The sequence below is a fragment of the Vulpes lagopus genome, chromosome 6 (genome assembly GCF_018345385.1).
Source record: "Vulpes lagopus strain Blue_001 chromosome 6, ASM1834538v1, whole genome shotgun sequence".
In the NCBI taxonomy this organism is placed as follows: Eukaryota; Metazoa; Chordata; class Mammalia; order Carnivora; family Canidae; genus Vulpes; species Vulpes lagopus.
In genome coordinates this window covers 100,454,223-100,467,884 of record NC_054829.1, presented here as the reverse complement: position 1 = coordinate 100,467,884, position 13,662 = coordinate 100,454,223, and the positions used below count along the sequence as shown (strand labels likewise).

At 37.6% G+C, this 13,662-nt stretch overlaps 1 protein-coding gene across 5 annotated transcripts in view; it reads left to right on the top strand.

Annotated features, from left to right (window-relative positions):
* The window catches only part of CENPE (centromere protein E), an 80,917-nt gene that overhangs the window by 1,265 nt on the left and 65,990 nt on the right, over positions 1–13,662 (top strand). For all 5 annotated transcript variants that reach the window (XM_041757725.1, XM_041757727.1, XM_041757726.1 and 2 more), the window contains exons 2-9: positions 7,253–7,344; positions 8,703–8,792; positions 8,905–9,023; positions 9,730–9,849; positions 10,268–10,349; positions 10,504–10,571; positions 10,645–10,710; positions 13,555–13,606. In XM_041757725.1, the coding sequence (XP_041613659.1) occupies positions 7,253–7,344; positions 8,703–8,792; positions 8,905–9,023; positions 9,730–9,849; positions 10,268–10,349; positions 10,504–10,571; positions 10,645–10,710; positions 13,555–13,606 (689 nt within the window). The remainder of the gene's footprint in view (positions 1–7,252; positions 7,345–8,702; positions 8,793–8,904; positions 9,024–9,729; positions 9,850–10,267; positions 10,350–10,503; positions 10,572–10,644; positions 10,711–13,554; positions 13,607–13,662) is intronic.

The window sequence follows — 13,662 nt, the reverse complement described above, 5'->3', positions numbered from 1 at the left end:
GGCTGAAAAGGGGTGGTGTGAGGTGGGACAGCAGAGTATTCTCAGGGGTTGGTCAGGAGGTCCATGGTATGGCTCCCAAGAGATGTTGGAAGGCATGAAGGGACATAAGCACCAGCAAACAGAGAAAAAGAAAATTAACAATTATTTCTATGAAGAAAAAAAAAATCACTGAAATATTGACCCTGGTTTCCAAACCAATCAAATATTGCCCCAGTTTCCAAACCAATCGAATAATCCTGGAGAGACTGATTTTGTCCAGTTGAGCCTGAATGTCATGTATTAATTGTGAGAGCTTATGAGAATTGTCAGTTATATTAAAACAGCACATGTGGAGAAACCCTTTACAACCTAAGTGATGTTGAAGTAGTAAGTAATCAGTAGTGGTCTGATTCTCTGGAGTCTTGCCCTGACCTCACTTAGTTCTTGATTTAGGGCATCTAACGTTTGAGACCCGTCATTCAGGGTTCTGCTGAGTAAGCAGTTTGTTGGATCTTAGGATGTAAGACTTTTCCTACTGCTGGGAGAGTCACGAGGGAGAGAGCTAAAGCCGCCGTTTCCCTGTTTGATATGAGAACCACGTAATCATCCGTGGCGGGGGTGGGGGGGTGGGTAGGTAGATGAGGCATTTCTCCTTGGTAATGGGCTGCTGTGGGGGAAGCAAGAGTGATGATGCCTAATCCCTGTTTGCCTACAGCAGGGAATCCCAAGAATTGTTTAGGAACCGTGTAATAGGCCATATCAGGGCAAAACAAAGTCCATTCTCTTGGCAGATGGGCAGATGAGATTCATTAGTTGGCAATGGGAGGTATAAAGTTTCATTGATAGTAGCCTCACTGCAGGCTATACATATACAATTGGCTTGAATGGTAGGTTTTATACGTATGGAGTGGGGGGCCTGTATTGCGGAGAAGCAGCTTGAAGCTGAGTAGTAAGGCTTTGGTTGAGTCATAAAATTTCATCATGGCCCCCACACCTATTACACTATTAAAAAGCAAACTTCGTGGGAGTTAATGCAAAAGGATACACATAAAACAAGTATTAGGTTCTAAATTATGATTACTAACATAAGATTTTCAATTACCAATCTTTTTGAATAGATCATGGTACCTTTTATCCTTTTAATTGATCACAGATGTCCACTATTAATTGAACACCTTGTAGGAGTTAATCGAAATGTTGAAACAACACATGTGAGGATACTCCTCCTACCCCAAATGATGTAGCAATAGTCCCTAATGGTGCGGTCCTTGAGAAGTCCTCTGACTTCATTTAATTATTGGTTGAGTGTATCCAGTGCCTGGGAAGTACCATTTAGAGTCCTGTCCAGCAAGCATATTTTTTGTTTATTTTATATTGCAGTCCTTCTAGCAGTCCTACTGTCCCATAGTGTGCCCTGAGGTTCTTTTTACCATGAGACCCAAGGTATGCTTGGCTATGCTTGTTTACAATTATACCTTAGAGGTGGCTTCTAGGATAAATATGACTAAAGGATAAAACCATCAAGAAGCCCTCTTGGTTTGAGGTCTAGCCTGAACAGTATTATAATTAAAAGGAATCACTAACAAGTGGGAGAAAACTTGTCTCAAGAGATATGGGCATCCCCATGTACATCATCCAATCCAATCAAAAAGTAGGGTCATCCATTATCTTTACGAGTCCATAGTTCACCCCATGCAGTAGAGTACGCTCTGGCTTTAAAGGAGCAATTTTGTCATCCCAGCCATACAGAATGGTCAAAGTGCTAGTTGTATATACAGTTGCTGGGGAATTCCATTTTTTTGTTGCTTTAATAATCAGACCCATGCGGTCTAGTTAATTATCCCCATAGGATAAAAAGCATAGAGTATCTTGTACATGCGCTATTATGTAGAAATAAAAAAGCTATTTCTCTGAAGTTTACCTCAAGAAGTCTAGCTAGGCAAACGACATTCATTTAAAGATCAGCTACAATTTAACATCCGCAAAGATGTGATTTTGAAAGTTTCTATAATCCTCACTTCTTAATCAGTGGTAGCCAAGTCAGGACTGACCTGTCTACAAAACAAGTCCAGTTTTAATAAACTGGGCCTAATTATTTACATAAGCTCAGCAAGAATAATGATTTGATCACATAGGTCTTTTAGAATCTGCTTTGCTGGAACTTTTTGTAAGGAATCTCCAGGTTGAACTTTGAGTGGCCTCTACAGGCCAGAAGCCAGGCCAAGTACTTGCCATCAGACATGCCTGCAATACCTATAGTTTTGGGCAGGTTCTTCTTCACAAGGTCCCCGAAGTATCTCCTGCACCTGCCAGTGAGTGACATTCTTTACTCACTTGGTGAGGCTGTGGGGAGCTTAGCTCCTTAAGCAAGGTATCAGGCCAGCATTTCCAAGGGGCTTTATTGCTCCAGGTTTCACGAAGTCAACTTTCGTTCCTTAAAGCTGTTTGGTCATATCTGAGTCTATGCAGGTCTCTCAAATATGACATTTTAGTCAAAGCCTTGGTAAAATAACCAATTATTTCCAATGGTGTCCTGTTAAAAGAATAGAACGTATGCAAATAACTATGATTGCCATGGAAGAATGCTTATTACTAAGACACCTTTTGAATTTCAGAGGGTTCAAGTAGGGAGAAAAGTTAATGCTTTATTTTATTTACGAATGAATACTTCATATTTCTGTAAATCAGGTATCTTAAGAGAAAGTTTTAACCTGGGAGAGTAAACAGAACCAGTAGTGGATCAAACAAGGAGTCACAAAACTATAATCATCCTTTTGGTTTATTTATTTCCATGTTACTATTCTTGTTTAATTTGAATGCAATTTTAGTTCTGGAAATTATTACCCATTTCAGTTTTGATTTTAAAGAAATTAAAACCTATATTTGTCCTAACGATCCCTTGTATGAACCTCCTTGAAAATGGAATTCATCTTACAAGAGATAACAATTATAAATGACAAAAACTTAGAAATGGAATCTAATGTTATTTCTGTGACCTAACATTTCAATGATCAAAATATCACTTGATGACCTTATATTAAAACATACTAAAACTTCAGATGTTGCATATTATCTCTTGAATAGTTATAGTACTTACCCAAACGTAACCTAAGGTGTATCATTTGTTCAACAGTACTTTCAGAGTAACTTAACATACTAAATAAAAGTCCTACGGAGTCAAAAAGACTCCATTTCCAATTAAATCTTGAGACATTCCTTAAAACCTTAGAAAGTTTTAAAGCACATGCCTAAATAGGATTAGGGATGTTAGAGACCTGATAAAGGCAAAACCTAGAAACTTTTTTCTGGGTAGGCAAAGAGAAAACTTTATTTTATTCTCTAGAGTAACCAGCAATTCAAGAAAAGTTGTCTTTTCGAACAGAGAGAAAGCAAACTAATTTTAGTCTTATTCCTGTGTACTTTAAAAAAAATTCATTCATCATCAATCTTAGTCCGTTCTGACCACATCTAAAATTCTTTTTCAAGGATTTCCCTTCACAAAACTGTACAACTTTCTTTTGCATGCAGATTTTTGTACCAAGCCATTTCTTTTTAAACAACCAATCTCATTTAGGACAAAATTACCTTCTTTTACCTTTAATAAAATGCATTCCCATTCTTAGATCTTTTTTATGTCTCACCAACCTTTTTATATACAGAGGTTTCCTTATTCTTCATGAGTCTTAATTACATTTAGCAGAATCTTTCACTCTTAGAAACCTTATAGCCTCCAGTGAAAGCTAAGTAGTAACCAATTGTGAACTGTTATACAAGAACTTTAGGTAGCAAATTTATGATTAAGGGCAAAACATGTTTACAAACAGATTCGAGTATTCTTAGTTTCTCTGCAGTAAGAAGTCAAAAGCACAAATATATTTAGTACTTGATGCATTAGCATTATATCCTATTTGGAAAAGATCTGAATATCCACAATGAATTCAGTCTCAGTTACCATCCAAACAAAACTTTGAAAACTATCTTAACAATTACCTATTAAAACCGAGACAGAAGATAAACCATTTTCAGTCATCTTTGTGCTAACAAATGGCAACAGATAACCCAAGTTTATTTGACCTTTAGCAAAACCTAGATAGAATAAATGTTACACGTCTATCTTAAACCAACAAACTTTAAATACTGAATGGGTTTCACCTGGGTCTACTTTTTAAAAGCCCCTTTGCTCCCCATTTGTCAATTTTTGCCTGAGACACTGGTGGGGAAATCTGAAGTGAGCGGAGTATGCAAGCAGCACCCAAGATGGTGCAGACACAGGAGGAGGGTGGGGGGCGGAGGCAAAGTGCAGCCAGAAGACTGAGAAAAAGGATTCACTGTTCTAAAGCTCATCCACTTGGACAGATGAGCCAATTTCATGTTCTTCCCCAATGAGTGGAATGAGGCAGTGGATGTCAGTCTGGAGAAGACAGGGAATTTCCCCTGAAACAGTTTCGGCAACTGCTTGGGAATATTCCTTAAAGTCCCTGTCCTGAGAGAGACTAATTAGATGGCTCTAATTATAACCATTAACCTGGGAAATGAATGAAGGAGAAGCTCCTCGTGTATAGCTAGAGTAGCCTGTATCTTTTGGGAGAAACAGAGAGTGTCCGCATCCCCTTTACTAGGGAGGGCCTGCGTTTCCTCCAGCAAACCAGTAGGTTTATTCTGAGGCCTACTTAGATAACTATCCAGTGTCAGGAGGGAGTTTACCAGCCAGCAGGTTCAGGCAAACACACATTCTGCTAGAGGCCCTTAGGTGGGGGTCCTGATGTAGAGCCCTGTTCTCTGCAGAAGAGCTGATAAATCCCAGTGAAGCCATGCAGTGCTCCAGAAGATCAGTCCTTCCTTAAATTTTGTAATCCAAATTGTTTCCAGTGGGTTAAAAAGCACCCCAAGGGGAAGTCCTTGGGAACTGACCAGACCATGCCTTACCACGAAGGTCATACCTTATTTTAACCTTGCCCTGAAGAACTGTTTTTTAACCCATGGAAAACACTAGGAAAGTTTTTCAAGGGGAAAATACTCAACTTTGCAGTACCCAATCTAGAGAAATAGCCACGGAGGATGGTTTGTTTCCCATCTCGTGATCCTGGCAGGAGTCTCTTACTCCATACCTGTTGTTTTAAGCATCAGTGGGTCAAATTTTCCCCAACTTTTCAGAGTGAAAAAAAATACAGACTGTTAAGTTGACATAACATTATAGGAGTAATAAATGCTGTAGAGAAGAACCCAGAAGGGGAAGAAATGAAGTCTTTGCCTTCACTCCAGAATACTAGCGTATTTTGCGTTTAAGAAATAATTGCTAAATATTACCAGGTGTTTAATAAATGACAGTATCAAAATCAAGAATTTCCTATTTTTTTATAAATTTATTTTTTATTGGTGTTCAATTTGCCAACATATAGAATAACACCCAGTGCTCATCCCATCAAGTGCCCCCCTCAGTACCTGTCACCCAGTCACCCCCACACCCCATCCACCTCCACTTCCGCCACCCCTAGTTCGTTTCCCAGAGTTAGGAGTCTCTCATGTTCTGTCTCCCTTTCTGATATTTCCACTCATTTTTTCTCCTTTCCCCTTTATTCCCTTTCACTACTTTTTATATTCCCCAAATGAATGAGACCATATAATGTTTGTCCTTCTCCGATTGACATATTTCACTCAGCATAATACCCTCCAGTTCCATCCACATCGAAGCAAATGGTGGGTATTTGTCATTCCTAATGGCTGAGTAATATTCCATTGTATACATAGACCACAGCTTCTTTATCCATTCATCTTTCGATGGACACCGAGGCTCCTTCCACAGTTTGGCTATTGTGGACATTGGGGTGCAGGTGTCCCGGCGTTTCATTGCATCTGTATCTTTGGGGTAAATCCCCAGCAGTGCAATTGCTGGGTCATAGGGCAGATCTATTTTTAACTCTTTGAGCAACCTCCACATAGTTTTCCAGAGTGGCTGCCCAGTTCACATTCCCACCAACAGTGCAAGAGGGTTCCCCTTTCTCCACATCCTCTCCAACATTTGTGGTTTCCTGTCTTGTTAATTTTCCATTCTCACTGGTGTGAGGTGGTATCTTATTGTGGTTTTGATTTGTATTTCCCTGATGGCAAGTGATGCAGAGCATTTTCTCATGTGCTTGTTGGCCATGTCTATGTCTTCCTCTGTGAGATTTCTGTTCATGTCTTTTGCCCATTTCATGATTGGATTGTTTGTTTCTTTGGTGTTGAGTTTAATAAGTTCTTTATAGATCTTGGAAACTATCCCTTTATCTGATATGTCATTTGCAAATATCTTCTCCCATTCTGTAGGTTGTCTTTTAGCTTTGTTGACTGTTTCTTTTGCTGTGCAGAAGCTTTTTATCTTGCTCAAGTCCCAATAATTCATTTTTGCTTTTGTTTCCCTTGCCTTCATAGATGTATCTTGCAAGAAGTTACTGTGGCCAAGTTCAAAAAGGGTGTTGCCTGTGTTCTCCTCTAGGATTTTGATGGAATCTTGTCTCACATTTAGATCTTTCATCCATTTTGAGTTTATCTTTGTGTATGGTGAAAGAGAGTGGTCTAGTTTCATTCTTCTGCATGTGGATGTCCAATTTTCAGGAATTTCCTATTTTTAAAGGGCTTATCGTGTAACGCATCAGAAGACAGTTACATAAAAAACCATTACAATACATGATAACAAGCGTTATGGTGGCTAGAGGAGTCATTAATGCCTCTGAGATGACACCAGGGACAGAGCTGGTGTCAGGAAGTCCTGACACTTTCCATGAATGAAAGAACAGTTACTTAATGGAAAGGTAAGTCAGGGTATTCCAGACACAGAGGGGCTGCATTTCTTATTTTGAAAGGGATCTTCAGGTGGCTGTATGGAGGTAGCTATATATCGGAATTTAGAACAAGATAACATTGAAGAGAGAAATAAACATGATCCAAATCTAGTGTGCCATGGTAAGAACTTCAGATGTTTTCTTAAAGTTTTGAGCAAGAGGGATATAATCAGAGTTGCATTTGAATGTATCTTTTCAGCAACCAGTACTGGATAGGAAGGTGGAAATCAAGAACTTCACAAAGAAATTCCCATGAGAAGGCAGGAGGTTACTAATTCCCACTTACAAGTATTGACCCCTCAAAGTCACATTTTCCATATTTCTTTTATACATAGCATAAGCCAATACTGTCTTTTAAAATAATCTTCAGAAGTTGGGAATCTTTTACCTGTCTCCTATAATATGACTTCTATGACCAGTTTTACTAAAGTGCAATGTTTTTATTCTTTCAGAGAAGAAGCTCTTGGAGGAGATACCCAAGTTTACTGGAAAACTGACAATAATGCCATTTATCAAGTTGATGGCAGTAAATCCTTCAATTTTGGTAGGCTTATAATAGCATCAAAAGTTAATCTGTCATCCTTTTCCTATTAGGAATATAAAAGCCTTTTATATTCCTGGACTTGGCATTAAAGATCAGACTAAACCTTCTATAAACTGCTTCAGTGGAAACTTTAAAAAATTGTTCATCCATCTTGTGTGATATGTAAGATAATAAATTGATACTTAAAATGCAATTATATCAGAGTGTCTTATGGTTCAAACTAACATTTTTTCTCTTATTCGTTAGTGTCATAAAACCCCATAAGTGTAAACCATGTTGCTTAATGTCAAATCATCTTTAAGATCTTTCAGTTTGTTTATTTTTTAAGATTTTATTTATTCATGAGAGATGCAGAGACATAGGCAGAAGGAGAAGCAGGCTCCATTCAGGAAGCCCAATGTGGGACTTAATCCCAGGACCCCAGGATCTCACCCTGAGCCAAAGGCAGACGCTCAACTGCTGAGCCACCCAGGCGTTCTTCTTTCAGCATAGTATATACTTTCTGTAATTATTTTTAAGGAATTATTTTTAAGAAAATCCCATAAAGAATAAATAGTAAAGATATTCCTTCTTTGCTGGAATACAGCAGAGGCCTACCCTGTCTTATGTGGAACTTACCATATGGTGAGAGAAAGGCTTAAACAAGTAATTAGCCTTGTGTTGACATAAGCTCTGTGAGAGTTTATGGTAAATCTAACTAGCCTAGGTGTCTAAAAGGGTACCACCGACCTGGGACCTGCAGGATGCATGAAAGCTAGCTAGGATAAACATGGAGACACTGAAGGTTGACTAAGCTGATTTGTGTGTTGATTTAATATGGATATGTGCTGAGAGTGTGCCAGACACCGTTCTAAACATGCATGCATATTAACTCATGAGTCCTCCAGACAAGCTTATATGACCAGTACCTTTCCATTTCAGTGAGGAACGGAAACAGGCCTGCAGTCACACAACCAGCATATGGAAGAGTCAGACTCCAAATCCAGCCACACTAGCATGCTACCACTTAGGCACCTCAGGGCGACAGTGAGGTCCTCTCAACTGCAGGAGTAAGAATGGTTAGGCTGTTCGACTAGCATTAAACTAGAAAGCCATCATAAAAGGTTTTAGATCAAAGATATATGGAAGAGAAAAATAATTTCTGGTAAAGGACTGTTTTTCGAGCATTAACATAACTATTAAAGAAGTATGAACAACAAATAAGGTGAAGAGAATATTGTGTCCTAAATATCTTACCATATCCTGACAATTTTATTTCTTTGGACAACTACTAAGCAAGACAACAAAGTTGATTTGTTTGATTTAACTTTTGTGTATATGTGTGTGGTTTGTCTTTTTTTTTTTTTTTTTTTTTTTAGATCGTGTTTTTCACAGTAATGAAACTACTAAACATGTGTATGAAGAAATAGCGGTCCCAATCATAGATTCTGCCATACAAGGCTACAATGGTGTGTATTCACTGTAGAAATATTTGCGTATCAGTTCTGTGTTCAAGTATTGATAGTTTTACACCCTGTAGATTCATTTTTAGTTTTACACGTGTGTGATTTGTTTTTACAGGTACCATATTTGCCTATGGGCAGACTGCTTCAGGAAAAACATACACGATGATGGGTTCACAGGATTATTTGGGAGTAATACCCAGGGCAATTCATGACATTTTTCAAAAAATTAAAAAGGTAAATACCCAGCTAAACTTCTAGTACATACAGATAAAAGTAATAATAGTAGGATCACATAACCTTAGTATTATCATGTAATGATGAAAGGAAGTAGGTTTAGGGTTATCTCTTCATTAGCTATGGGTAAAGAAGGTATAACATGAATTCCTTTTTTCCACACAAACTTACTTTGTAGAGCTTACAGTTCTTTCATTCTTTCCCTTGAATCCTGAAACAGTACTAATGACACCAAGAAGTGGGTGTCGAGGAACAAGAATATCTTACCAGAATGGTTAGCTCCACATTGCCTTTGCTTAGCTACCAGTGATTATTAAGGGGCAGAGAAAAGTAGAGGTAGAGAAAAGACCAGAATAAGCAACCTACTTTAAGAGTTGGTTTTAGGTTTATTTTTTCATTACTTTTTTAATGATTTTTGATGTCCTTATTTGAACATTCATTGGTAGGGTTTTATTTTTAGAGTTTAGAGAGATGGACTGAGCACTCTCCTTTTCTAATAATTTGATACTATTCATTATTCCTGAAACATATTTTTAAGTTCTTGTATTTATTGTCTATATAAAATCAAATGAGGTTTTGTTCATTTTCTTTACGAAGATAATTTCTCAGAACATTTCGATATTTAATATTAGCACATAAATACTCAATATTAGGTTTTCATAAATGGATGATATCTGATGTTTTTACATATTTCTTTTCCTTCTAGTTTCCTGATAGGGAATTTCTCTTACGTGTGTCTTACATGGAGATATACAATGAAACCATTACAGACTTACTCTGTGACACTCAAAAAATGAAACCTTTAATAATTCGGGAAGACTTCAATGTGAGTAACAGAGTTGAGATGGCTCTAAAAACAAACTTGCTTATTGAGATTATTGTGCTTGAACATTTACCTTTAAGTTCTGTAGTTTTTAAACTGTCTCCTGTTTGTATGGTTTATTTTTTGTTTCTTAAGTGTTTACAGAGATCGCATATGAGCAATATATATAGTTTTTAAACATTGACAGCTGTGGTATTTTGACATAAGTGCCTTAAAGAGCAAGATGGAAATTTCAGGTTAGAATATGGTGTACTTTGGGATAGGAAATAAATTGTACATATCATAGGTTTACTTGTTACTTTCATATATTTTCCATTTGTAACTTCCACAAATGAATTCTATAATAGTTTACACCTTTTTTGAGAGGCACACTTTTTTAGTAATTTCTTCTCTACTCTTCTCATAATTAAACTTGTTTCAGAGGAATGTGTATGTGGCTGATCTCACAGAAGAAGTTGTTTATACATCAGATATGGCTTTGAAGTGGATCACAAAGGGAGAAAGTAAGACTTTATACTATATTTCTCCAAAATACTTGTAAAAACTATTCAGTTAAATGTATTTAGGTTTCAAATCACATCTTTCACTCTAAAAAAAAAAAGTTGATGTTCTTTGGAATTTTATGTACACAGCTGAAACATTATTTGCTTTTTACAGAGAACAGACATTATGGAATTACAAAAATGAATCAAAGAAGCAGTCGTTCTCATACCATTTTTAGGATGGTAGGTAACTCTCTGTTTGGCCTCTCCAATTAAAAATGCACTAAGTTTTTTACAAGTTTTCTTTTCTGTCTAGATTTTGGAAAGTAGAGAGAAAGGGGAACCTTCCAATTGTGACGGATCTGTCAAAGTGTCCCATTTGGTAAGTACTGATGGACCATGATGCTGTACCATATGAGTCAAAGCATAATTTAATTTGGTTGCTGGATGTTTGGTTTCCTAAGAACCGTTAACTGAATTAAGAAGGCAGAAACATGTATAAATTGGTAGTTTAATTAATTTCATCTATAAACATGAAATTACTAGCTAAAACATAGGAAGAATTCAGAGGGTCTTTCTGTTATGGGTGCCATCTCCTATGATTTATATGGAAAGACTTTTCCTAACCAGAGTTCTTGGGGAGAGTTTCCATTTGCATTTAGGAGGTAGAGTATTCTTGGAATGGGGGTGGGGGCCATTTGGTTTTGTTGTTGTTTTTGTCTTAGCCTATAGAGTTGAAACTTATGATATCAACAGAAACCTAGCTGGGACTGGTAAACAGTAAATCACATTAATCAAGTATATTTGTAAATATAATAAGAAAATGTTTTATATTATAAATCTAGTGTCTTAGATTATAAATCCCTTGAAGGGAAGAGTGATATCTTATGCATATTTATAGCCTCAACACATTTTACATAGTTTATATTCAATATTTGTTTGTTGAATAGTGAATATAAACATTATTCAGATGTTCCTTTTTTCCACATCAGTAAACCTCCCCTTCCTTCTTGTTGTACTCTATCATTTCCCTCTTTTTTTGGTGCTTCCTTCCTGTTTCTTCCAATATTCTCTGTCTTCATGGTCTAAATTTTTTAGTTTTGTATAGGATGACGTCAGATTGATTTTTCCCTAAAGTTTTCAAATCAAATAATTTTTTTTCACTTTCAGATTTGAGAAATCAGAATCTTAATTAAATATCGAATTCTAGTTTGCCTAGAATTATTTTACTGTACCACTCTTAACCAACCTAATTTCACTTCCTTCTACTCCATGTGAGCTGCTCTCTGATAGGTAGATTGGGTCTCTTGGTGCCTTGAACACTGATAACTTGTTACCACCTTTATTTCTTAATTCATGCTGCCTTCCTCACCATTTTACTCCTTTATTACGTATCTAGGTCTTCTGTAATATAGATACTATACAAGAAAGATTAGACGTTGAGTATTTTAGAGAAAGTAGTGTCTGAGACCGTACATAACTAAAGCAGAAGTAAATAATTAATGCCCATCCTGAAAGTCTCCACACAGAGAATTTAAATCTCTTTGTTTTAATTCATTAAAAATACTTGCTGAGCTTTCATCACATTCTGAGCTTAGTACGGCTCTGAGATTGAAAGAATAAAGAAGATATCTCTCCACCACTCACTGTCTGCACTGCTACTTCCCTGGCCCAGGCTGCATCACCTGTCATTCAGACTCCTGCAGGAGCCTCCTAACCAGACTCCCTGCTGCCACTCTTGCCCCTCTCCAGTTCTTCTCCATCCAGGGGCTACAGGCTATCCTTCAGAAAGTTAAATCAAGATGTGTTTGTCACTCTCTTGCTTAAACCCTTTCCCATCACATTTAGAAATTCCAGAGCTCTTACTCTTCCTTACAATGCCCTGCACAGTCCAACCACCTACTTCTCTTACCTTATTTTGTCCCATTTTTACTTCACCAACTGTGCCACACTGCCCTATTTTTTTAATACACCAAGCTCATTTCTGCTTAGTGACTGGGTGTCCTGGCTATGCTTTCTATCCAGAGTATGGTTCACTTGGTCTTTGCACGGCTAGCCTCCTCTTCTCTGTCATTCCAGATGGTAGCTTAATGGAAGATCTTCCCTACTGCCATGTCTAAAGAACCTGGTCTGTACCTTCCTCTTTCCTCTTTCAGCATTTTATTTAAATTTTCTTAAACACTTACCATGATGTGTTTCTTACCTCTTTTTCTCACTTCTCACCAACTTCCTCCTCTTCCCATCCGGCCCCATGTAGAATAAAAGCTCTGTGAATACTGAGAACTTACTTGTCTGGTTCACTGCCATATCCCTAGCACCTAACACACTGCCTGGAGCATGACAGGCAGTAACCTTTGTCAACAATATTTGTGAACTGAAGGAGAGGCCAGTGCTTTTAAAGACTCTACAGTGTATTTGGAGACACAAATGACTAGCTCAACATAGTAAGTGCTAAAGAATAAGTTGTATTTTCAAAGACCTCTGGGGAGTACAGGATTGAAAGAGAAGTTTATTTAAGGTGTGGGAGAGGAAGGATAAAGGTGGAAAAGTTTTACTAAGGAGGTAACAGTTGTCTTGGTCCTGAATAAAGAATAGGGGCAGACTAGAATATTAGAACTAACTAAACAAAGGGAGTGGCAAGAGACACCTGGTGGCTCAGCAGTTAAGTGCCTTCTGCCCAGGGTGTGATCCTGGAGTCCCTGGGATCAAGTCCCACATCAGGCTCTCCCTGCATAGAGCCTGCTTCTCCCTCTGCCTATGTCTCTGTCTCTCTCTTTCTCTCTGTGTCTCTCATGAATAAATAAACTCTTTTTAAAAAGGGGGGGGGGTGGCAAAAGGTAGCTCTTAGAAGCATAGAAAAAATACGTAAGACATTAAGGGATAGGCAGTAGGTCAGCTAGAATTCACAGTGAGTACTGGCTAGATTTAAGGCTGGAGCAACAAAGTGCCAGTTGGTAAAGAATCGTATTCACTGCTAAGGTTTTGAACTTTGTGTAGAAAATGGAGAACCTATTCTGACAGCATTTTGGAGGATATGTTATAAAGAAGGAACAAGGTTTACAGATCAGTTTGACTCAGAAAGGGGAAGGCCTAAACAGTGGGATGAAAGACAAGCATTCCAGATGGGATATGCAAATAGACCATGTGTTAAATTGTTCTTTCAGTAATTGGGATTTTTTTATTTTAAGTTACCCTTCCTAAAGTTTTATTTTTATCTATCTTACAGAATTTGGTTGATCTTGCAGGCAGTGAAAGAGCTGCTCAAACAGGCGCTGAAGGTAATGAAAACTCATAAATGGATTTGATCTCAATGTCATCTTGTTCTTTTACAGAA